This window comes from Excalfactoria chinensis, chromosome Z (genome assembly GCF_039878825.1).
Source record: "Excalfactoria chinensis isolate bCotChi1 chromosome Z, bCotChi1.hap2, whole genome shotgun sequence".
Classification (NCBI taxonomy): Eukaryota; Metazoa; Chordata; class Aves; order Galliformes; family Phasianidae; genus Excalfactoria; species Excalfactoria chinensis.
The window spans coordinates 88720-115415 of record NC_092857.1 but is presented as its reverse complement, the minus strand read 5'-3'; the positions used below and the strand labels follow the sequence as shown (position 1 = coordinate 115415).

The 26696-nt window shown below is 49.3% G+C and overlaps 1 protein-coding gene across 1 annotated transcript; it reads right to left on the bottom strand.

The window, feature by feature from the left end:
- Positions 1 to 414: 414 nt before the first annotated feature.
- SMAD4 (SMAD family member 4) lies at positions 415 to 25844 on the bottom strand. Its single transcript, XM_072359074.1, has 10 exons — positions 25332 to 25844; positions 20586 to 20615; positions 17504 to 17698; positions 15689 to 15814; positions 12753 to 12869; positions 11586 to 11636; positions 9995 to 10178; positions 8440 to 8608; positions 2480 to 2618; positions 415 to 784 (listed from the first exon to the last, which is right to left on the bottom strand). The coding sequence occupies exons 1-10, from the start codon at positions 25744 to 25746 to the stop codon at positions 573 to 575; spliced, it is 1638 nt and encodes a 545-aa protein (XP_072215175.1). The 5' UTR covers positions 25747 to 25844; the 3' UTR covers positions 415 to 572.
- Between the last annotated feature and the right edge of the window lie 852 nt (positions 25845 to 26696).

Sequence of the window (26696 nt, the reverse complement as noted above, 5' to 3'; positions counted from 1 at the left end):
GATTATTGATTTCTTTATGGGATTATTGATGGAATTAATGGGATTATTGACTTTTCTATGGGATTATTAATGGGATTAATGGGAATGTTGATGTTTTTATGGGATTATTTATCTCTTTATGGGATTATTGACCTCTTTATGGGATTATTGATGGGATTAATGGGATTATTGATGGCATTAATGGGATTATTGACTTCTTTATGGGATTATTGATGGAATTAATGGGATTATTGACTTCTTTATGGGATTATGGATGGGATTCATGGGATTATTGACTTCTTTATAGGATTTTTGATGGCATTAATGGGATTATTGCCTTATTTATGTGCAATTATGGTGAGATTAATGGGATTCTCAATGTGATTCTCAATTCTTTTCCCAATAGGATGAAATAAAAGCTCTTGGCAGCCATATAATGAGACCAAACCATCCTTTTATTCCACCCCACCCCCCAACCAACCCCAACCCCCCTCCCCCCTATAAGCTAAAGAGAAACAGAAAGCCAACTCTCCCCCTTCCAGGACCCCTTAAAAGAAGATAGAAGAAAGGACATAGATATAGATGGACAAGCTTCAGTCCAATGGCTGAGGGTCGGCGATGGGCATGGTGTGAAGGACCTCGTCTAAGAGCTGCAGGGCGCGATGGAGGTGGATCTCGATCCAACATGGCGTCTCCTTGATGCTCTGCCGCGGGTAGTCGGGACCCCAACCCTTAACGAAGCTCATGCGGAGGATGCAAAGGCGACGCAGGTCGTCCACGCCGATGCCGGCGGCCGCTGACAGGCCTGAGGTACGAGGGGGGGCACCCATGGGTGGGGGGTGGCACCCATAGATGGGGGTGGCAGCCTTGGGTGGGGGTGGCAGCCATGGGTGGGGGTGGGAGATAAGGGGTGGGGGTGGGAGATAAGGGGTGGGGGGCCAATGGGGACCAATGCCAATGGATGGTAATGGGGTTCAATAGGGTCCAATAGGAGCCAATGCGGGCTGATGGGGGCAATGGGTGCTAATGGGGGCTAATGGGTGCTAATGGGGGTCAATAGGGGCCAATGGGTGCTAATGGGGGACAATGGGTGCTAATGAGGACCAATGGGGGTCAATAGGAGCCAATGGGGGCCAATGGGGGTCAATAAGGGCCAATGAGAGCCAACAGGAGCCAATGGGTGCTAATGAGGGTCAATAGGAGCCAATGGGGGTCAATGGGAGCCAATGGGTGCTAATAGGGGCCAATGGGGGCCAATAGAAGCCAATGGGAGCCATTGGGTGCCAATGGGAGTCAATAGGGACCAATGGGAGCCAATGGGTGCTAATGGGGGACAATGGGTGCTAATGGGGGTCAGTAGGGGACAATGAGAGCCAATAGGTGCTAATGGGAGTCAATGGGGGTCAGTGGGTGCTAATGGGGTCCAATGGGTGCTAATGGTGCCCAGTGGGTGGTAATGGGGGCCAATGGGTGCTAATGAGGGCCAATGGGTGCTAATGGGGGTCAATAGGGGACAATGGGAGCCTATGGGTGCTAATAGGGGACAATGGGTGCTAATGGGGGCTAATAGGAGCCAATGGGGGTCAATAGGGGACAATGGGTGCTAATGGGGGCCAATGGGTGCTAATGGGAGCCAATGGGTGCTAATGAGGGTCAATAGGAGCCAATGGGGGTCAATGGGAGCCAATGGGTGCTAATGGGGGCTAATAGGAGCCAATGGGTGCTAATGGGGGCCAATGGGTGCTAATGGGGGTCAGTAGGGGACAATGGGGGCCAATGGGAGCCAATGGGGGCTAATAGGAGCCAGTGGGTGCTAATAGGGGATAATACGAACCATTGGGTGCTAATGGGAGCCAATGGGTGCTAATGGGGACCAATAGAAGCCAATGGGTGCCAATGGGTGCTAATGGGGGCCATTGGGTGCTAATGGGGGCCAGTGGGTGCTAATGGGGGCCAATGGGTGCTAATGGGGGTCAATGGGAGCCAATCGGTGTCAATGGGTGTCAATGGGAGCCAATGGGTGCCAATGGGGGCCAATAGAAGCCAATGGGAGCCAATGGGTGCTAATGGGAGTCAACAGAAGCCAGTGGGAGCCAACAGGAGCCAATGGGTGCTAATGGGGGCTAATAGGAGCCAATGGGTGCTAATGGGGGTCAATGAGGGTCAATGGGTGCTAATGGGGGACAGTAGGGGACAATGGGGGCCAGTGGGTGCTAATGAGGGCCAGTGGGTGCCAGTGGGATTAAATGGGTGCTAATGGGGGCCAGTGGGTGCCAATGGGAGCTAATGGGGGCCAATGGGGACCAATGGTGGCCAATGGGGGCCAATGGGGACCAATGGTGACCAATGGGAGCCAGTGGGTGCCAATGGGGGCCAATGGGGACCAATGGGAGCCAATGGGGAACAATGGAAGCCAATGGGGACCAATGGGGGCCAATAGGAGCCAACATGCGGGCTATTACAGAGCTAATGACTATTAACGAGCTCATTAATGACTCACTAATTGCCGGCGCGATGCCACCCACAGAGCCAGGACCCGGTATGTTCCCAGCCACCGCAGCAGCTTGAGCAGCAGCTGCAGCTTGAGCCGTGGCCGCCTGCTGCTGCATCTGCCTATGGCACTGCCGTAAGTCAAAGACCTGAAGGGGGGATAGGACAAAGGGGGGGTGAGAACGGGCTGTTTTGGGGTGAAAAAGGGGGATTTTGGGGCCAAGATGGCGGATATAGGGGGGTTAGAAGGGTTATAATGGGGTTATATGGGGGCTATATAGGGTTATATGGGGTTATATGGGGGTATATGGGGTTATATGGGGGTATATGGGGTTATATGGGGGTATATGGGGGTATATGGGGTTATATGGGGGTATATGGGGGTATAATTGGGTTATAATGGGGTTCTATGGGGTTATAATGGCTTTATATGGGGGTATATAGGGTTATATGGGACTATATGGGGTTATAAGGGGGTATATGGGGTTATAATGGGGTTATATGGGGGTATATGGGGTTATAAGGGTGGATGGGGGGTGAGAATGGGCTGTTTTGGGGTGAAAAAGGGGGATTTTGGGGTCAAAATGGTGGATATAGGGGGGGTTAGTGGGGTTATAATGGGGTTATATGGGGTTATAATGGGGTTATATGGGGTTATAAGGGGGTATATGGGGGTATAATGGGGTTATATGGGGGTATATGGGACTATATGGGGTTATAAGGGGGTATATGGGGTTATATGGGGGTATATAGGGTTATATGGGACTATATGGGGGTATAATGGGGGTTATATGGGGGTATATAGGGGTTATATGGGGGTATATGGGGATTATAAGGGGGTATATGGGGATTATAAGGGGGATGGGGGGTGAGAACGGGCTGTTTTGGGGTGAAAAAGGGGGATTTGGGGGTCAAAATGGTGGATATAGGGGGGTTATAATGGGGTTCTATGGGGGTATATGGGGTTATAATGGGGTTATATGGGGTATATGGGGTTATAAGGGGGTATATGGGGTTATATGGGGGTATATGGGGTTATAATGGGGTTATATGGGGTTATAAGGGGGTATATGGGGTTATAAGGGGGTATATGGGGTTATAAGGGGGTTCTATGGGGGTATATAGGGTTATATGGGGGTATATGGGGTTATATGGGGGTATATGGGGTTATAATGGGGTTCTATGGGGGTATATAGGGTTATATGGGGTTATAATGGGGTTCTATGGGGTTATATGGGGTTATATGGGACTATATGGGGTTATAAGGGGGTATATGGGGTTATATGGGGGCTATATGGGGTTATAAGGGGGTATATGGGGGTATATAGGGTTATATGGGACTATATGGGGTTATAAGGGGGTATATGGGGGTATAATGGGGTTATATGGGGGTTATATGGAGTTCTATGGGGTTATATGGGGGTATATGGGGTTATATGGGACTATCTGGGGTTATAAGTGGGTATATGGGGGTATAATGGGGTTATATGGGGGTATATGGGGTTATATGGGGGTTATGGGGGGTATATGGGGTTATAAGGGGGATGGGGGGGTGAGAATGGGCTTTTTTGGGGTGAAAAAGGGGTTTTTGGGGTCAAAATGGCGGATACAGGGGGGTTATAATGGGGTTATATGGGGGTATATGGGGTTCTATGGGGTTATATGGGGGTATATGGGGGTATAAATAAAGTATGTGGTATAATGGGGGATGGGGGTTGAGAATGGGCTTTTTTGGGGTGAAAAAGGGGGATTTGGGGGCCAAAATGGCGAACATGGACCTCCATATCACCCTCATATCACCTATTAGATTCCTATATCCCCCCCAAAACCCCATATCCCCCCCCGTATCTTCCTATAGGACCGCCATATCCCCCCATAGGACCCCCATATCCCCCCCATAGGACCCCTATACTCCCCATTAAACCCCCATATCCCCCATAAGACCCCCATAGGACCCATATCCCCCCATAAGACCCCCATACTCCCCATTAGGCCCCCATATCCCCCATGAGACCCCCATATCTCCCCCATAGGACCCCCATATCCCCCCATAGGACCCCCATATCCCCCCATAGGACCCCCATACTCCCCATTAAACCCCTATATCCCCCATAAGACCCCCATAGAACCCCCATACCCCCCATAGGACTCCCATATCCCCCCATAGGAACCCCATACTCCCCATTAGACTCCCATATCCCCCCATAGGACCCCATATCCCCCCATAGGACCCCCATAGGACTCCCATATCCCCCCATAGGAACCCCATACTCCCCATTAGACTCCCATATCCCCCCCCATAGGACCCCATATCCCCCCATAGGACCCCCATAGGACTCCCATATCCCCCCATTGGACCCTCATATCCCCTATATCCCCCCATAAGACCCCCATATCCCCCCATATCTTCCCCATAGACCCCCATGGGACCCCATATCCCCCATAAGACCCCCATATCCCCCATAAGACCCCCATATCCCCCATAAGACCCCCATAGGACCCCCATATCTCCCCCATAGGACCCCATATCCCTCATATCTCCCCCATAGGACCCCCATAAGACCCCCATATTCCCCCATAGGACCCTCATATCCCCCATAAGACCCCCATAGGACCCCCATAAGACCCCCATATTCCCCCATAGGACCCCCATATCCCCCCATAGGACCCCCATATCCCCCATAGAACCCCCATATCCCCCCATAGGGCCCTCATATCTCCCATAAGACACCCATATCCCCCCATAGGACCCCATATCTCCCCCATAGGACCCCCATAAGACCCCCATATCCCCCCATACACCCCCCCATAGGGCCCCGATAGGACCCCATAAGACCCCCATAGGACCCCATATACCCCCATATCCCCCATAAGACCCCCATAGGACCCCCATATCCCCCCATACACCCCCATAGGACCCCCATACTCCCCATTAGACCCCCATATATCCCCCATAGGACCCCCATATCCCCCCATAAGACCCCATTAAACCCTATTGGACCCCATAGACTCCCATAGACTCCCATAGACCTCCTGTTGGACCTTCTCCAGCTGATGGTATTGCAGCCCCCCATAGGCTCCCATAGAGCTCCCATAAGACCCCATAAGACCCCCATAGGACCCCATATCCCCCCATAGGACCCCCATAAGACCCCAATAGGACCCCATATTCCCCCATATCCCCCCATAAGACCCCCATATACCCCCCTCTAATTACCTTAATATATGCACTAGGGTAGATCTTATGCACCGCATCCCCCATATCTCCCCTATAGAACCCCCATACCCCCCATAGGACCCCCATATCCCCCATAAGACCCCCATAGGACCCCATATCCCCCATAGGAACCCAATAAGACCCCCATATCCCCCATAGACCCCCATATCCCCCATAACCCCCCTTTATAACCCCATATATCCCCATATCCCCCCATATCCCCCCCATAGACCCCCATATCCCCCCATAGGACTCCCATATCCCCCCATATCTCCCCCATATCCCCCCATAAGACCCACATATCCCCCCATAGGACCCCCATATCCCCCATAGGACCCCCATATCCCCCCATAAGACCCCCATATCCCCCCATAGACTCCCATATCCCCCCATAAGACCCCCATATCCCCCATAGAACCCCCATATCCCCCCATAGGACCCCCATAGGGCCCTCATATCTCCCATAAGACCCCCATATCCCCCCATATCCCCTCATAGGACCCCCATATCTCCCCATAGGACCCCCATATCCCCCCATATCCCCCATAAGACCCCCATATCTCCCCATAGGACCCCCATAGGACCCCCAAAAGACCCCCATAGGACCCCCATATCTCCCCATAGGACCCCCATACTCCCCATAAGATCCCCATAGGACCCCATATCCCCCATAGGATCCCATATCCCCCATATCTCCCCCATAGGACCCCCATATCCCTCATATCTCCCCCATAGGACCCCCATATCCCCCATAAGACCCCCATAGGACCCCATATCCCCCCCATAGGACCCCATATCCCCCTTATCTCCCCCATAGGACCCCCATGTCCCCCCATATCCCCCCATATCCCCCATAAGACCCCCATATCCCCCCATAAGACCCCCATAGGACCCCATATCCCCCCATATCCCCCCCATATCTCCCCCATAGGACCCCCATTAGACCCCCATATCCCCCATAAGTCCCCCATAAGACCCCATATCCCCCATATCTCCCCTATAGGAATGCCATAACACCCCCATACCCCCACATAGGACCTCCATGTCCCCCCATATCCCCCATAAGACCCCCATATCTCCCCATAGGACCCCCATATCCCCCCATAGGACCCCCATATCCCCCATATCTCCCCCATAAGACCCCCATAAGACCCCCATATCCCACCATAAGACCCCTATAGGACCTCATAAGACCCCCATATCCCCCCATAAGACCCCATTAAACCCTATTGGACCCCATAGACTCCCATAGACTCCCATAGACTCCCATTGACTCCCATAGACCTCCTGTTATAGCGCCACCTGCTGGCAGCTGATGGTATTGCAGCCCCCCATAGGCTCCCATAGAGCTCCCATAAGACCCCATAGAACCCCCATAAGACCCCCATAGGACCCCATATCCCCCCATAGGACCCCCATAAGACCCCCATAGGACCCCCATATCCCCCATATCCCCCCATAAGACCCCTATAGGACCCCATATCCCCCCATAGGACCCCCATAAGACCCCCATAGGACCCCCATATCCCCCCATAAGACCCCAATAGGACCCCATATCCCCCCCATATCCCCCATAGACCCCCATATCCCCCCATATCCCCCATCTAATTACCTTAATATATGCACTAGGGTAGATCTTATGCACCGCATCCCCCATATCCCCCCATAGGACCCCCATATCCCCCCATAGGACCCCCATATCCCCCCATAAGACCCCATATCCCCCTTATCTCCCCCATAGGACCCCCATAAGATCCCTATATCCCCCCATATCCCCCTCATAGGACCCCATATCCCCCCATAGACCCCCATACTCCCCATTAGACCCCCATAGGACCCCATATCTCCCCCATAGGACCCCCATATCCCCCCATAAGACCCCCATATCCCCCATAGGACCCCCATATCCTCCCATAAGACCCCCATATCCCCCCATAGGACCCCCATAGACCCCCATATCCCCCCATATCCTCCCATAGGACCCCATATCACCCCCATAGGACCCCCATATCCCCCCATAAGACCCCCATAGGACCCCTGTACTCCCCATTAGACCCCCATAGAACCCCATATCCCACCATAAGACCCCCATATCCCCCCATATCCCCCATAAGACCCCCATAGAACCCCATAGGACCCCATATCCCCCCATAGACCCCCATATACCCCCCTCTAATTACCTTAATATATGCACTAGGGTAGATCTTATGCACCGCATCCCCCATATCTCCCTTACAGAACCCCCATATCCCCCCATAGGACCCCCATAAGACCCCCATAGGACCCCATATCCCCCCATAGGACCCCATAGGACCCCTATACTCCCCATTAAACCCCCATATCCCCCCATATCTCCCCCATAGGACCCCATATCTCCCCCATAGGACCCCCATACAGCCCCCATATCCCCCATAAGACCCCCATGTCTCCCCCATATCCCCCCATAGGACCCCCATATCCCCCCATAAGACCCCCATATCCCCCCATAAGACCCCATTAAACCCTATTGGACCCCATAGACTCCCATAGACTCCCATAGACTCCCATTGACCTCCTGTTATAGCGCCACCTGCTGGCAGCTGATGGTATTGCAGCCCCCCATAGGCTCCCATAAGACCCCATAGAACCCCCATAAGACCCCCATAGGACCCCATATCCCCCCATAGGACCCCCATAAGACCCCAATAGGACCCCCATAAGACCCCATAGGACCCCATATCCCCCATAGACCCCCATATACCCCCCCTAATTACCTTAATATATGCACTAGGGTAGATCTTATGCACCGCATCCCCCGGCGCCCTTCCAGCTTCCCGATCCAGGTAATAGCTTTGCACGAACACGGCGTGGTCGCTCAGGCATCTCACCCACACGTCCCCTTCCCCTTTACATTCCAACTGCACCCCCTTCCCGATGTGCAACCTACAACATACACCGCCATATGGGGTCTTATAGGGTCTCTATGGGGTCTTATGGGGGCCTATGGGAGCTCTATGGGGGCCTATGGGGGGCTGCAATACCATCAGCTGCCAGCAGGTGGCGCTGTAACAGGAGGTCAATGGGAGTCAATGGGAGTCAATGGGGTCCAATAGGGTTTAATGGGGTGTTATGGGGTCCTATGGGGTTTAATGGGGTCTAATGGGGTCTTATGGGGTCCTGTGGTGTCTAATGGGGTCCTGTGGGGTCCTTATGGGGTCTAATGGGGTCCTATGGGGTCTAATGGGGTCCTTATGGGGTCCTTATGGGGTCTAATGGAATCCTATGGGGTCTTATGGGGTCCTTATGGGGTCTTATGGGGTCTAATGTGCTCTTATGGGGTCATGTGGTGTCTAATGGGGTCTTATGGTGTATATGGATATACTATGGGGTCCTATGGGGTATATGGAGATACTATGGGATTCTATGGGATATATAGGGTTCTATGGGGTATATGGGGTCCTATGGCATATATGGAGATTCTATGGGGTATATGGGGTATATAGGGTTCTATGAGATATATGGGGTCCTATGGGGTATATGGAGGTTCTATGGGGTATATAGGGTTCTATGGGGTCCTATGGGGTATATGGGGTCCTATAGGGTCCTATGGTGTATATGAATATACTATGGGATTCTATGGGATCCTATGGGTTCTATGGGGTATATGGAAGTTCTACGGGGTCCTATGGGGTATATGGGGTCCTATAGGGTCCTATGGTGTATATGAATATACTATGGGGTTCTATGGGATCCTATGGGTCCTATGGGGTATATGGAGGTTCTATGGGGTCCTATGGGGTATATGGGGTCCTATGAGGTATATGGGGTTCTATGGGGTCTATGGGGTCTGATGGTATATATGAAGATACTATGGGGTTCTATGGGGTCCTATGGGGTATATGGAGGTTCTATGGGGTATATGGGGTCCTATGGGGTATATAGGGTCCTATGGGGTATATGGGGTCCTATGGTGTATATGGACATACTATGGGATTCTATGGGGTATATAGGGTTCTATGGGGTATATGGGGTCCTATGGGATATATGGGGTCCTATGGGGTATATGAATATACTATGGGATTCTATGGGGTATATGGGGTCCTATGGGGTATATGGAAGTTCTACGGGGTCCTATGGGGTATATGGGGTCCTATGGGGTATATGGGGTCCTATGGGGTATATAGGGTCCTATGGGGTATATGGGGTCCTATGGTGTATATGAATATACTGTGGGGTTCTATGGGATCCTATGGGTCCTATGCGGTATATGGAAGTTCTATGGGGTCCTATGGTGTCTATAGGCTTCTATGGCTTCCTATAGGTCCTCACCTGGCTCTCTCGATGGCTTCGGTCCGATGTACGTTCGACAACTGCCCCAAACAAAACCGATCCCCACCCGACGGATCCACGTATCCATCCACGGTGACCACGGGACAAGTGGACGGTACCTTAAAGGTCTCCCCTACTTGAACGTCCATCTCAAAGTAAGCAATGGAACACCAATACTCCGGGGCTAACAAAGAGACAATACAACCACATCGTCAGCTCACTGCCAAGTCAATGGGGTCCTATGGGGTCTAATGGGGTCTTATGGGGTCCTATTGGTTCCTATGGGGTCCTATGTTGTCTCTATGGGGTCTAATGGGGTCCTATGCGGTCTAATGGGGTCCTATGCGGTCTAATGGGGTCCTATGGGGTCTTATGGGGTCTTATGGGGTCCTATGGGGTCCTATGGGGCTCTATGGGGTCCTATGGGTCTCTATGGGGTCTTATGGGTCTCTATGGGGTCTTATGGGTCTCTATGGGGTCCTATGGGTCTCTATGGGGTCTTATGGGGTCTCTATGGGGTCCTATGGGGTCTCTATGGGGTTTAATGGGGTCTCTATGGGGTCTAATGGGGTCCTATGGGGTCCTATGGGGTCTCTATGGGGTCTAATGGGGTCCTATGGGGTCTAATGGGGTCCTATGGGGTCTTATGGGAGTTCTATGGGAGCCTATGGGGTCTTATGGGGTCCTAGGGGGTCTTATGGGATCTAATGGGGTCTAATGCGTTCTAATGGGGTCTAATGGGTCTCCATGGTGTCCTATTGGGCTCTATGGGGTCCTATGGGGTCCTATCGGTTCCTATGGGATCTTATGGGGTCTCTATGGGGTCTAATGGGGTCCTATGGGGTCTAATGGGGTCCTATGGGGTCTTATGGGGTCTTATGGGTTTTAATGGGGTCTCTATGGGGTCTAATGTGGTCCTATGTTGTCTCTATGGGGTCTAATGGGGTCCTATGGGGTCTAATGGGGTCCTATGGGGTCTTGTGGGGTCTAATGGGGTCTCTATGGGGTCCTATGGGGTCTTATGGGGTCTTACAGGGTTTAATGGGGTCTCTATGGGGTCTTATGGGGTCTAATGGGGTCCTATGGGGTCTAATGGGGTCCTATGGGGTCTTATGGGGTCCTATTGGTTTCTATGGGATCTCTATGGGGTCCTATGGGGTCCTGTTGGTTCCTATGGGGTCTAATGGGGTCTTACAGGGTCTTATGGGGTCTTAATGGGGTTTCTATGGGGTCCTATGAGGTTTAATGGGGTCTTATGGGGTCCTATGGGGCTCTATGGGGTCCAATGGGGTCCTATGGGGTCTTATGGGGTCCTATGGGGTTTTATGGGGTCTAATGGGGTCCTATGGGGTCTCTGTGGGGTCCTATGGGGTCTCTATGGGGTCCTATGGGGGGCTGCAATACCCTCAGCTGCCAGGAGGTGGCGCTATAACGGGAGGTCAATGGGAGCCTATGGGAGTCAATGGGGTCCAATAGGGTTTAATGGGGTCCTATGGGGTCCTATGGGGTCTTATGGGGTCCTATGGGGTCTTATGGGGTCTATACCAACCAGGACCCCATTGAAACTCACTACACCCCTTCCAGGACTCACCGGGATGGTTGGAGATGGGAGGTTGGAAGGCGAGTTCATTATGCACCGGCCCTAAAAGGAGGGGGGGGGAGAGAGAAAGAGATGAGGAGGAAAACAAGATGGCCGCCATTCACTTCCTGTTCACTTCCCATCCACTTCCACTCCGCTTCCTGTCCACTTCCTATTCGCTTCCACTTTACTTCCTGTCCACTTCCACTTCACTTCCCATTCACTTCTACTCTGCTTCCTGTCCACTTCCTATTCACTTCCACTTCACTTCCTGGCCACTTCCACTTCACTTCCTATTCACTTCCACTTCACTTCCTCTCCACTTCCACTCCATTTTCCTCTCTTCACTTCCACTTCCACTTCCCTCTTCCACTACTTCCACTTCCTACTTCCTACTTCCACCTTCACTTCCTACTTCCACTTCCTACTTCCTCCTCCCCCACTTCCTACATCCACTTCCCACTTCCACTTCCCACTTCCAATTCCTCCCCCACACTTCCTACTTCCACTTCCTACTTCCTGTTCCCACTTCCTACTTCCTCCCCCCCACTTCCCACTTCCACTTCCCACTTCCTACTTCCACTTCCTACTTCCACATCCCACTTCCCCTTCCCACTTCCCACTTCCTAATCCCACTTCCCACTTCCTACTTCCACTTCCTACTTCCACTTCCTCCCCCCCACTTCCCACTTCCTACTTCCAACTTCCACTTCCTACTTCCACTTCCTACTTCCACTTCCTACTTCCACTTCCTACTTCCTACTTCCACTTCCTACTTCCATGTCCCACTTCCTACTTCCACTTCCTCCCCCCCACTTCCCACTTCCTACTTCCACTTCCTACTTCCACTTCCTACTTCCACTTCCTACTTCCTACTTCCACTTCCTACTTCCATGTCCCACTTCCTACTTCCACTTCCTCCCCCCCACTTCCCACTTCCTACTTCCACTTCCTACTTCCACTTCCTACTTCCCACTTCCTACTTCTACTTCCCACTTCCTACTTTCCACTTCCTACTTCCACTTCCTCCCCCCCCTCCCCACTTCCCCTCCCCCCCACTTCCACTTCCTACTTCCTCCCCCCCCCACTTCCTACTTCCTGTTTCCCACTTCCTGTTTCCCACTTCCTGTTTCCCACTTCCTGTTCCCCACTTCCTGTTTCCCACTTCCTGTTCCTCACAGTAGTGCCCCGGGTGCAATGGCGGGTGATGTTGGAGGTGTCCGTTCTGATGGTGCGCGATGGCGGACGGGAAACTTCCGCCCCGACTTCCGCTCCAACCTCCATTGGCGCCGCTGTCTGCAACAGGAAACAGGAAGTGAAGGAGGAAACGGCCGCCATTTTGAACCGCAATGGGATACATAGGGGATATAGGGACCCCAATGGGGACCCCAATGGGATATAGGGATCCTAATGGGATATAGGGACCCCAATGGGGATCCTAATGGGATATGGGGTCATCAATGGGATATAGGGACCCCAATTGGGACCGCAATGGGATACGGGGTTCCTAATGGGATATAGGGTTCCTTATGGGATATAGGGACCCCAATGGGGACTCCAATGGGATATGGGGATCCTAATGGGATATGGGGTTCCTTAGGGGATATAGGGACCCCAATGGGGATCCTAATGGGATATGGGGTTCCTAATGGGATATGGGGTCATCAATGGGATATAGGGACCCCAATGGGGACCCCAATGGGATATGGGGTTCCTAATGGGATACGGGGTCCGTAATGGGATATAGGGACCCCAATGGGATATAGGGTCCCTTATGGGATATAGGGACCCCAATGGGGATCCTAATAGGATATGGGGTCATCAATGGGATATAAGGACCCGAATGGGATATGGGGTCCGTAATGGGATATAGGAACCTCAATGGAGATCCTAATGGGATATAGGGACCCCAATGGGATACGGGGTTCCTAATGGGATATAGGGACCCAATGGGGATCCTAATGGGATATGGGGATCCTAATGGGATATAGGGTTCCTAATGGGATATAGGGACCCCAATGGGGATCCTAATGGGATATAGGGTCCGTTATGGGATATAGGGACCCCAATGGGATATATGGACCCCAATGGGATATGGGGTCCCTTATGGGATATAGGGACCCCAATGGGGATCCTAATGGGATACGGGGATCCTAATGGGATATAGGAACCCCAATGGGATATAGGGACCCCAATGGGGATCCTAATAGGATATGGGGTCATCAATGGGATATAGGGACCCCAATGGGGATCCTAATAGGATATGGGGTCATCAATAGGATATAGGGACCCCAATGGGATATGGGGTCATCAATGGGATATAGGAACCCCAATGGGATATGGGGATCCTAATGGGATATAGGGACCCCAATGGGGATCCTAATAGGATATGGGGTCATCAATGGGATATAGGGACCCCAATGGGGATCCTAATGGGATATAGGGTCCTTTATGGGATGTAGGGACCCCAATGGGGATCCTAATGGGATATAGGGTCCCTTATGGGATATAGGGACCCCAATGGGATACGGGGTCCGTAATGGGATATAGGGACCCCAATGGGGATCCTAATAGGATATGGGGTCATCAATGGGATATAGGGACCCCAATGGGATATGGGGTTCCTAATGGGATATAGGGACCCCAATGGGATATGGGGATCCTAATGGGATATAGGGACCCCAATGGGAACCCTAATGGGATATGGGGATCCTAATGGGATATAGAATCCCTTATGGGATATAGGGACCCCAATGGGGACTCCAATGGGATATGGGGATCCTAATGGGATACGGGGTTCCTAATGGGATATAGGGTCCCCTATGGGATATAGGGACCCCAATGGGGACCCCAATGGGATATGGGGTCCCCAATGGGATATAGGGTCCCTAATGGGATATAGGGACCCCAATGGGGACCCCAATGGGATATGGGGATCCGTAATGGGATATAGGGACCCCAATGGGATATGGGGATCCTAATGGGATATAGGGACCCCAATGGGATATGGGGTCATCAGTGGGATATAGGGTCCCTTATGGGATATAGGGACCCCAATGGGGATCCTAATGGGATATGGGGTCATCAATGGGATATAGGGACCTCAATGGGGATCCTAATGGGATATGGGGATCCTAATTGGATATAGGGACCCCAATGGGGATCCTAATAGGATATGGGGTCATCAATGGGATATAGGGACCCCAATGGGATACGGGGTTCCTAATGGGATATAGGGACCCCAATGGGATATGGGGATCCTAATGGGATATAGGGACCCCAATGGGGATCCCAATGGGATATGGGGATCCTAATGGGATATGGGGTTCCTAATGGGATATAGGGACCCCAATGGGATATAGGGACCCCAATGGGGATCCTAATGGGATACGGGGATCCTAATGGGATATGGGGATCTTAATGGGATATAGGGTCCCTTATGGGATATAGGGACGCCAATGGGGATCCTAAAAGGATATGGGGTCATCAATAGGATATAGGGACCCCAATGGGATATAAGGACCCCAATGGGATATAGGGACCCCAATGGGGAACCCAATGGGATATGGGGTTCCTAATGGGATATAGGGTCCCTTATGGGATATAGGGACCCCAATGGGGATCCTAATGGGATATAGGGACCCCAATGGGGATCCTAATAGGATATGGGGTCATCAATGGGATATAGGGACCACAATGGGATATGGGGATCCTAATGGGATATAGGGACCCCAATGGGGACCCCAATGGGATATGGGGATCCTAATGGGATATAGGGACCCCAATGGGGACCCCAATGGGATATGGGGTTCCTAATGGGATATAGGGACCCCAATGGGGATCCTAATAGGATATGGGGATCTTAATGGGATATAGGGACCCCAATGGGATATAGGGACCCCAATGGGGATCCTAATTGGATATGGGGATCCTAACGGGATATAGGGACCCCAATGGGGATCCTAATAGGATATGGGGTCATCAATGGGATATAGGGACCCCAATGGGATATAGGGACCCCAATGGGGATCCTAATAGGATATAGGGATCCTAATAGGATATGGGGTCATCAATGGGATATAGGGACCCCAATGGGTGACCCTATAGGATCTCACTGTGATGATAGGTGGCCGGTTGGGTGCTGAAGCCATTTTGAGCCGCCGCCGCCGCCGCTGCCGGTCCGGGAGCCAATGGGAGGAGAGCATCGCTGTGGTTGCCAGGTAAGACAGTCGGGGGTTGGCCTGGGAGGACAAGAGATGATTAATGGGATTATGGTTTTATTAATGGGATTATTAATGGGATTATAGGATTATTGATGGGATTATGGGTCTATTAATGGGATTATGGCTCTATTAATGGGATTATGGCTCTATTAATGGGATTATGGGTCTATTAATGGGATTATGGCTCTATTAATGGGATTATGGCTCTATTAATGGGATTATGGGTCTATTAATGGGATTATGGGTCTATTAATGGGATTATGGGTCTATTAATGGGATTATGGGTCTATTAATGGGATTATGGGTCTATTAATGGGATTATGGCTCTATTAATGGGATTATGGGTCTATTAATGGGATTATGGCTCTATTAATGGGATTATGGCTCTATTAATGGGATTATGCCTCTATTAATGGGATTATGCCTCTATTAATGGGATTATTGCCGTCCTAATGGGATTATTGCCGTCCTAATGGGATTATTGATGTCTTAATGGGATTATTCATGGGATTACGGGATCATTGATGGGATTATGGGTCTATTAATGGGATTATGGCTCTATTATTGGGATTATGGCTCTACTAATGGGATTATTAATGGTATTATGCCTCTATTAATGGGATTATGACTCTCTTAATGGGATTATTGCCATTTTAATGGGATTATTGATGGGATTATTGATGGGATTACGGCTCTATTAATGGGATTACGCCTCTATTAATGGGATTATTGCCATTTTAATGGGATTATTGATGGGATTATGGCTCTATTAATGGGATTATGGCTCTATTAATGTAATTATTGCCGTTCTAATGGGATCATTGATGGGGTTATGGGATTATTGATGGGATTATGACTCTATTAATGGGATTATGGCTCTACTAATGGGATTATACCTCTATTAATGGGATTCCTAATGGGATTATGCCTCTATTAATGGGATTATGACTCTCTTAATGGGATTATGGCTCTACTAATGGGATTATGGCTCTATTAATGGTATTATTGATGGGATTATAGGATTATTAACGGGATTGTGGCTCTATTAATGGGATTATTGCTGTCTTAATGGGATTATTGACGTCTTAATGGGATTATAGACGCCCTAATGGGATTATTAATGGGATTATTGGTCTATTAATGGGATTATGGCTCTACTAATGGGATTATGGCTCAATTAATGGGATTATCGATGTCTTAATGGGATTATTGATGGGATTATGGGATTATTAATGGGATTATAGGATTCTTATTGGGATTATGGCTCTACTAATGGGATTACGCCTCTATTAATGGGATTCCTAATGGGATTATGGCTCTATTAATGGGATTATGCCTCTATTAATGGGATTACGCCTCTATTAATGGGATTCCTAATGGGATTATGCCTCTTAATGGGATTATTGATGTCTTAATGGGATTGTGGCTCTATTAATGGGATTATTGTCGTCTTAATGGGATTATTGATGGGATTATGGGATTATCGATGGGTTAATGGGATTATTAATGGGATTATGGGATTATTAATGGGATTACGCTTCAATTAATGGGATTATGCCTCTATTAATGGTCTTATTTATGGGATTATGGCTCTATTAATGGGATTATTGACAAGATAATGGGATTATTGATGGGATTATAGGATTATTAATGGGACTATGTCTCTTAATAGGATTAAGACCCCGCGGCGGCCATCTTGGAACTCACCGCTCGCCGCCCCAGGGATAGAAGTGAAGCTGGAGGTGCCGGCCTCGCTCTGTTGGTTGTAGGCCTCGTTGGGAGCACGAGCCGCCGGCGGATGTTGGATGGTCTGAAGGGAATGAGCTTCGTTGGATGGAAGAGGAGCCGCTTGAGCGTCGTAATCGGGGACGTATTCGTCTTTCACTAAGAGACTGGATGGAGCTTCATATGGGGAGGAGGAGATAAAGGGAACTCAATGGAGGTAAGGGGAGAAGTGAAGTGAAAAGGAGGGTTTTAGGCCCAAAAATGACCCAAAAATGATGGTTTTAGACCCAAAGTGACCCAAAAATGATGGTTTTAGCCCCAAAATGACCTAAAAATGGTAGTTTTAGCCCCCAAAATGGCATTTTTAGACCCAAAATGGACCCAAAATGACCCAAAAATGATGGTTTTAGACCCAAAATGATGGTTTTAGACCCTAAATGGCCCAAAATGACCCAAAAATGATGGTTTTTAGCCCTAAAAATGACATTTTTAGACCCAAAATGACCCAAAAATGACAATTTCAGCCCCAAAATGACACAAAAATTGTGGTTTTAGACCCAAAATGACCCCAAAAATGGCATTTTTAGACCCAAAAAAGACCTTTTAGACCCAAAATGACCCAAAAAGACCCAAAAATGACACAAAAATGGCAGTTTTAGACCTAAAATGACCCCCAAAATGATCCAAAAATGGCATTTTTAGACCCAAAATGACCCTAAAATGGTGGTTTTAGACCCAAAAAATGATGGTTTTAGACCCAAAATGATGGTTTTAGACCTAAAATGACCCCAAAAAGACCCAAAAATGGCATTTTTGGACCCAAAATGACCCTAAAATGATGGTTTTTAGACCCAAAAGGACCTGAAAATGACCCTAAAAATGATGGATTTAGACCCAAAAATGACGTTTTTAGACCCAAAATGATGGTTTTTAGACCCAAAATGACCTAAAAATGGCCCCAAAATGATGGTTTTAGACCCAAAATGGCCCCAAAATGACCTAAAAAGGCCCTTTTTGACCCCAAAATGATGGTTTTTAGACCCAAAATGACCCAAAAATGATGGTTTTAGACCCAAAATGACCCAAAAATGACCCTAAAAGACACAAAATGACCCAAAAATGATGTTTTTAGACCCAAAATGACCCCAAAAATGACATTTTTAGACCCAAAATGACCCAAAAATGACCCTAAAAGACACAAAATGACCCAAAAATGATGTTTTTAGACCCAAAATGACCCCAAAACGATGGTTTTTAGCCCCAAAATGATCCTAAAAATGGCAGTTTTAGACCCAAAATGACCTAAAAATGACCCAAAAATGACATTTTTAGACCCAAAATGACCCAAAAATAACCCTAAAAGACCCAAAATGACCCCAAAAATGACAATTTTAGACCCAAAAGTGACCCAAAAATGATGTTTTTAGACCCAAAATGACCCCAAAAATGGCATTTTTGGAGCCGCTTGAGCGTCGTAATCGGGGACGTATTCGTCTTTCACTAAGAGACTGGATGGAGCTTCAGAGGGAAGGAGGAGATAAAGGGAACTCAATGGAGGTAGGGGGAGATATGACCCCAAAATGATGGTTTTTAGACCCAAAATGACCCAAAAATGATGGTTTTAGTCCCAAAAATGGCATTTTGACCCCAAAAATGACATTTTTAGACCCAAAATGACCCCAAAAATGACCCTAAAAGACCCAAAATGACCCAAAAATGACATTTTTAGCCCCAAAATGACCTAAAAATGATGTATTTAGTCCCCAAATTGGCATTTTTAGCCCCAAAATGGCCCAAAATGACCCAAAAATGACCCCAAAAAGACCCAAAAATGATGGTTTTAGCCCCAAAATGATGGTTTTAGACCCAAAATGGCCCCAAAATGACCCAAAAATGGCCCCAAAATGACCCAAAAATGACATTTTTAGACCCCAAAATGATGGTTTTTAGCCCCAAAAATGATATTTTTCACCCAAAAATGGCAGTTTTAGACCCAAAAAATGATGGTTTTTAGACCCAAAATGACCGAAAAATGACAATTTTAGCCCCAAATGACCCCAAAAATGATGGTTTTAGACCTAAAATGGCCCCAAATGACCCAAAAATGGCATTTTTAGACCCAAAATGACCCCAAAATGATGGTTTTAGACCCAAAATGACACTAAAAATGGCATTTTTGGACCCAAAATGACCCCAAAAATGACCCAAAATGACCCAAAAATGACCCAAAAATGACATTTTTAGACCCAAAATGACCCTAAAATGGCAGTTTTAGACCCAAAATGACCCCAAAAATGACCCTAAAAGACCCAAAAATGATGGTTTTAGACCCAAAATGACCCCAAAAATGACCCAAAATGACCCAAAAATGACCCAAAAATGACATTTTTAGACCCAAAAATGACCCAAAAATGACATTTTTAGACCCAAAATGACCCTAAAATGGCAGTTTTAGACCCAAAATGACCCCAAAAATGACCCTAAAAGACCCAAAATGACCCAAAAATGATGGTTTTAGACCCAAAATGAACCCAAAAATGACCCAAAAATGATGGTTTTAGACCCAAAATGACCCTAAAAATGATGGTTTTAGACCCAAAAAGACCCAAAAATGACCCCAAAATGATGGTTTTAGACCCAAAATGGCCCCAAAAATGACCCAAAAATGATGGTTTTAGACCCGAAATGACCTAAAAATGATCCAAAAATGATGGTTTTAGACCCAAAATGACCCAAAAAATGGCATTTTTGGACCCAAAATGACCCCAAAATGATGTTTTTTAGACCCAAAATGACCCTAAAATGATGGTTTTTAGACCCAAAATGACCCCAAAAATGGCATTTTTAGACCCCAAAAACCCCATTTCTGACCCCAAAAAACCCATTTTTTACCCCAAAAACCCCATTTCTGACCCCAAAAACCCCATTTTAGACCCCCAAAAACCCCATTTTTGACCCTAAAACCCCATTTTTTACCCCATAAAACCCCATTTCTGACCCCAAAATGACCCAAAAACCCCATTTTTGACCCCAAAAAACCCCATTATTTCCCCTATTAACTCACCTGAGCTCTGCAGGGTCAGCCCAGATAGATCTGAAGGGGAGAGAGAAGACATTAAATCCTATGGGACCCCATAGAAACCCCATAAGACCCCATAGAGCCCAATAGGACCCCATAGGACCCCAACAGGACACAATAGGACCCAATAAGAACCCAATAAGGACCCAACAAGACCCCATAGAACCCCATAAGACCCCATAGAACCCAATAGGACCCCATAGGAACCTATAGGACCCCTTAGGACCCCAATAAGGACCCAGTAGGACCCCATAGAACCCAATGGGACCCCATAGGAACCTATAGGACCCCATAGGACCCCATAGGAACCCAATAGGATACAATGGGGCTCCATAGCACCGCATAAGACCCAATAGGACCCCATAAAACCCAATAGGACCCCATAGAAACCAATAGGACCCAATAGGACCCTATAGGACCCCATAGAACCCAATAGGACTCAATAGGATCCAATGGGACCCCAATAGGACCCAATGGGACCCCAATAAGGACCCAATAGGACCCCATAGAACCCAACAGAACCCAATAAGACCCAATAGAACCCCATAGGACCCCATAAGACCCAATAGGACCCCATAGAACCACATAGAACCCAATAGGACCCCAATAAGGACCCAATAGGACCCCATAGGAGCCCAATAGGGCCCCATAGGACCCCAATAAGAACCCAATAGGACCCCATAGGATCCAATGGGACCCAACAGGACCCCAATAAGGACCCAATAGGACCCCATAGGAAGCAATAGGACCCCATAAGACCCCATAGGAACCAATAGGACCCCATAGGACCCCATAGGAAGCAATAGGACCCCATAGGACTCCATAGAACCCAATAGGACCCTATACGATCCAATGGGACCCCAATGGAACCCTATAGGACCCCAACAGGCCCCCAATAGGATAGCACAGGACCCCAATAGGACCCCATAGGGCCCCATAGGACCCCAATAGGATCCCAATAGGACCCCATAGGACCCAATAGGATCCAATGGGACCCACTAAGACACCTTAGGACCCAACAGGACCCCAATAGGACCCCATAGCATCCAATGGGACCCCATAGGACCCCATAGGAACCAATAGGGCCCCATAGAAAGAATAGGAACCAATAGGACGCAATAGAACCCCAATAAGGACCCAATGGGACCCCACAGAACCCAATAGGACCCCATAGGATCCAATGGGACCCCAATAGGACCGCATAGGAACAAATAGGACCCCAATAGGACTCCATAGGACCCAATGGGACTCAATAGGACCCAATAGGACTCCATAGGACCCAATAGGACTCCATAGGACTCAATAGGACCCAATAGGACCCCATAGGATCCAAGTGGACTCAATAGGACTCAATAGGACCCCAATAGGACCCCATAGGACCCAATGGGACTCAATAGGACTCAATAGGACACCATAGGATCCAATGAGACCCCAATAGGACTCAATAGGACCCAATGGGACTCAATAGGACCCAATAGGACCCCATAGGACCCAATGGGACTCAATAGGACTCAATAGGACACCATAGGATCCAGTGAGACCCCAATAGGACTCAATAGGACCCAATGGGACTCAATAGGACCCCAATAGGACCCCATAGGATCCAATGGGACTCAATAGGACTCAATAGGACACCATAGGATCCAATGAGACCCCAATAGGACCCCATAGGAGTCAATGGGACTCAATAGGACCCCAATAGGACCCCATAGGAACCAATGGGACCCCATAGGAACCAATGGGAGCCCATAGGACTCAATAGGACTCAATAGGATCCAATGAGACCCCAATAGGACCCCATAGGATCCAATAGGACTCAATAGGACTCAATAGGACCCAATGGGACTCAATAGGACTCAATAGGACCCAATGGGACTCAATAGGACCCAATAGGACCCCATAGGACCCAATGGGACTCAATAGGACTCAATAGGACACCATAGGATCCAATGAGACCCCAATAGGACTCAATAGGACCCAATGGGACTCAATAGGACCCAATAGGACCCCATAGGATCCAATGGGACTCAATAGGACTCAATAGGACACCATAGGATCCAGTGAGACCCCAATAGGACCCCATAGGAGTCAATGGGACTCAATAGGACCCCAATGGGACCCCATAGGAACCAATGGGACCCCATAGGAACCAATGGGAGCCCATAGGACTCAATAGGACTCAATAGGATCCAATGAGACCCCAATAGGACCCCATAGGATCCAATAGGACTCAATAGGACTCAATAGGACCCAATGGGACTCAATAGGACTCAATAGGACCCAATGGGACTCAATAGGACTCAATGGGATCCAATGGGACTCAATAGGACTCAATAGGATCCAATGGGACTCAATAGGACTCAATAGGACCCAATAGGACCACAATAGGATCCAATGGGACTCAATAGGACCCCAATAGGACCCAATATGACCCCATAGAACCCAATGGGACTCAATAGGACCCAAAATGACCGCATAGGATCCAATGGGACTCCATAGGACACCATAGGATCCAATGAGACCCCAATAGGACCCCATAGGATCCAATAGGACCCCATAAAACCCCATAGGATCCAATAGGACCCCATAGAATCCCAATAGGACCCCATAGAACCCCATAGGATCCAATAGGACCCCATAAGACCCCATAGGACCCCATAGGATCCAATAAGACCGCATAGGACCCCATAGGATCCAATGAGACCCCAATAGGACAACATAGGACCCAATAGGACCCAATCGGACCCCGTAGGATCCAATAGGACCCCATAGGAACCAATAGGACCCCATAGGAACCAATGGGACTCAATAGGACCCCATAGAATTCACCCCTATGTTAATTAACCCCTCCCTTACGCAAACTTCATAACTCACTTACGCAAACTCCGTACCTCCCCACTTACGCAAATTCCCTAACTCCCATTACGCAAAGTCCGTAACACTTCCCCATTTATAAGTCCCCCACTTACGCAAAGTGCGTAAATCGAGTTACGCAAATTCCGTAAATCTCCTATTTACTCACCTATTCCGGGCGAGACTACTCTTTCGTAGTGATAGGGATTGACACAGACGCTGTCGCACTTTAAGTCAAAAGCGTACTGGCAATACTTGACGTGCTTCAACTCGTTCTTATGCAGGTCGGGCCAACGCCACAACCGGGCGTCAATGACGTGCGGGGCCCATAGGAACCAATGGGAGCCCATAGGAACCAATGGGAGCCCATAGGAACCAATGGGAGCCCATAGGAACCAATGGGAGCCCATAGGAAACAATGGGAGCCCATAGGAAACAATGGGAGCCCATAGGAAACAATGGGAGCCCATAGGAACCAATGGGAGCCCATAGGAAACAATGGGAGCCCATAGGAAACAATGGGAGCCCATAGGAACCAATGGGAGCCCATAGGAAACAATGGGAGCCCATAGGAACCAATGGGAGCCCATAGGAACCAATGGGAGCCCATAGGAACCAATGGGAGCCCATAGGAACCAATGGGAGCCCATAGGAATCAATGGGAGCCCATAGGAACCAATGGGAGCCCATAGGAACCAATGGGAGCCCATAGGAACCAATGGGAGCCCATAGGAATCAATGGGAGCCCATAGGAACCAATGGGAGCCCATAGGAACCAATGGGAGCCCATAGGAACCAATGGGAGCCCATAGGAACCAATGGGAGCCCATAGGAATCAATGGGAGCCCATAGGAACCAATGGGAGCCCATAGGAACCAATGGGAGCCCATAGGAACCAATGGGACTCAATAGGACTCAATAGGATCCAATGGGACTCAATAGGACCCCATAGGATCCAATAGGACTCAATAGGATTCAATGGGACTCAATAGGACCCCATAGGATCCAATAGGACCCCATAGGATCCAATGGGACCCCAATAGGACTCAATAGGATCCAATGAGACCCCAATAGGACCCCATAGGAACCAATAGAACCCCAATAAGAGTCAATAGGATCCAATGAGACCCCAATAGGACTCAATAGGACCCAATAGGACCTCAATAGGACCCCATAGGATCCAATGGGACTCAATAGGACTCAATAGGACACAATAGGACCCCAATAGGACCCCATAGGAACCAATAGAACCCCAATAAGAGTCAATAGGATCCAATGAGACCCCAATAGGACTCAATAGGACCCAATAGGACCCCAATAGGACACCATAGGATCCAATGGGACTCAATAGGACTCAATAGGGCACCATAGGAACCAATAGGACCCCATAGGATCCAATGGGACTCAATAGGATCCAATAGGACTCAATAGGATTCAATAAGACTCCATAGAACCCCAATAGGACCCCATAGAACCCCATAGGATCCAATAGGACCCCATAGAACCCCATAGGATCCAATAGGACCCCATAGAACCCCATAGGATCCAATAGGACCCCATAGGAACCAATAGAACCCCAATAGGACTCAATAGGATGCAATAGGACCCCATAGAACCCCATAGGATCCAATAGGACCCAATAGGACCCAATAGGACCCAATGGGACTCAATAGAACCCAATAGGACCCCATAGAATGAATCCGCGCTCTTACGCAAACTCCGTAACTACCTTACGCAAATTCCGTACCTCCCCACTTACGGAAATTCCCTAACTCCCATTACGCAAAGTCCGTAACACTTCCCCATTTATAAGTCCCCCACTTACGCAAAGTGCGTAAATCGAGTTACGCAAATTGCGTAAATTCCCAATTTACTCACCTATTCCCGGCGAAACCACCCGTTCGTAATGATACGGATTGACGCAAACGCTGTCGCACTTTAAGTCAAAAGCGTACTGGCAATACTTGACGTGCTTCAACTCGTTCTTATGCAGGTCGGGCCAACGCCACAACCGGGCGTAAATGACGTGCGGGAATCCCTTCCTCCCGGCCACTTGCAACCTGCCGTCTAACGTCCGTTGGATCGTCACGCATTTACTCGGATGGGCCCCGTTGGTCGTAATGGCGGCGATGAGCGAATCCAACTCGTCCTTCTTCTCCTTCAGCTTCTTGACGAGGCTCTCGATCGCTCTCTTGGCGAACGTCTCGCTCTCGCCGCCCTGACGGTGGCACATGAGGCTGTGCACGATGCTCAGACACGCGTCGTTGCTGCTGGGGGGGCTGGAAATAGACATGGCGGATCCAACGGAGCCCCCCGCAACCGGAGATCAACGCTAGGCCTAAAGGGAAGGAGGTGGGAGAGCGCATGCGTCACATACGGGTGCTTAGAAGGGGGTACTTCCGGGTTGGGAGGTGCGCATGCGTACGTAGAGAGGGTATTCAGAGAGCTTACGCATGCGTAACCTACGGGAACTTGGGTACTTCCGGGTTCTGGAGTGCGCATGCGTAACGTATGGGGACGTAGAGTGGGTATTCGGAGCGCTACGTATGCGTAAGATAAAGGAATATAGGGACTTCCGGGTTCTGGGGTTGCGCATGCGTAACATAGGGGGACGTAGAGTGGGTATTCGGAGCGCTACGAATGCGTAACATACGGTGACTTAGGCACTTCCGGGTTCTGGGGTGCGCATGCGCGGCATACGGGAGATTAGAAAGGGACTTCCGGGTTCTAAAGTGCGCATGCGTAACTTACGGTGACGTAAGGGGGTTATTAAGAGTGTTACGCATGCGTAAGATCCGCGTATCGTCCCCATAGAGTGTATTGGGATGGCTGCGCATGCGTAACTACGGCTACGTCAGCGTTGGAGATGGGATTCAGAGCGCTACGCATGCGTAGCATACGCGTATCGTCCTCATAGAGTGCATAGGGAGCTCTGCGCATGCGTAATATAGGCGTACGGTAACGTTAGAGACGGTATTCAGAGCGCTACGCATGCGTAGCATCCGCGCATCGTCCCCATAGAGTGTATTGGGAGCGCTGCGCATGCGTAATATAGGCGTACGGTAGCGTTAGAGCCGCTATTCACAGCGCTACGCATGCGTAAGATCCGGGTATCGCCCCCATAGAGCGTATAGGGAGGGATACGCATGCGTAACCTACGGCTACGTTAGCGTTGGAGACGGGATTCAGAGAGTTACGCATGCGTACGATCCGGGTATGGTGTCATTAGAGACTATAGGGAGT

Excerpts from the sequence above, each read along its gene's own strand:
- SMAD4 (XM_072359074.1), bottom strand. The coding sequence starts at position 25,746 with ATGTCTATTTCCAGCCCCCCCAGCAGCAACGACGCGTGTCTGAGCATC. Across the intron at positions 12,870-15,688 it reads ACCGGCCACCTATCATCACA|ACAGCGGCGCCAATGGAGGT; the intron begins GTGAGATCCTAT and ends TTCCTGTTGCAG. Across the intron at positions 785-2,479 it reads TGGCATCGCGCCGGCAATTA|GCCTGTCAGCGGCCGCCGGC; the intron begins GTGAGTCATTAA and ends CTCGTACCTCAG.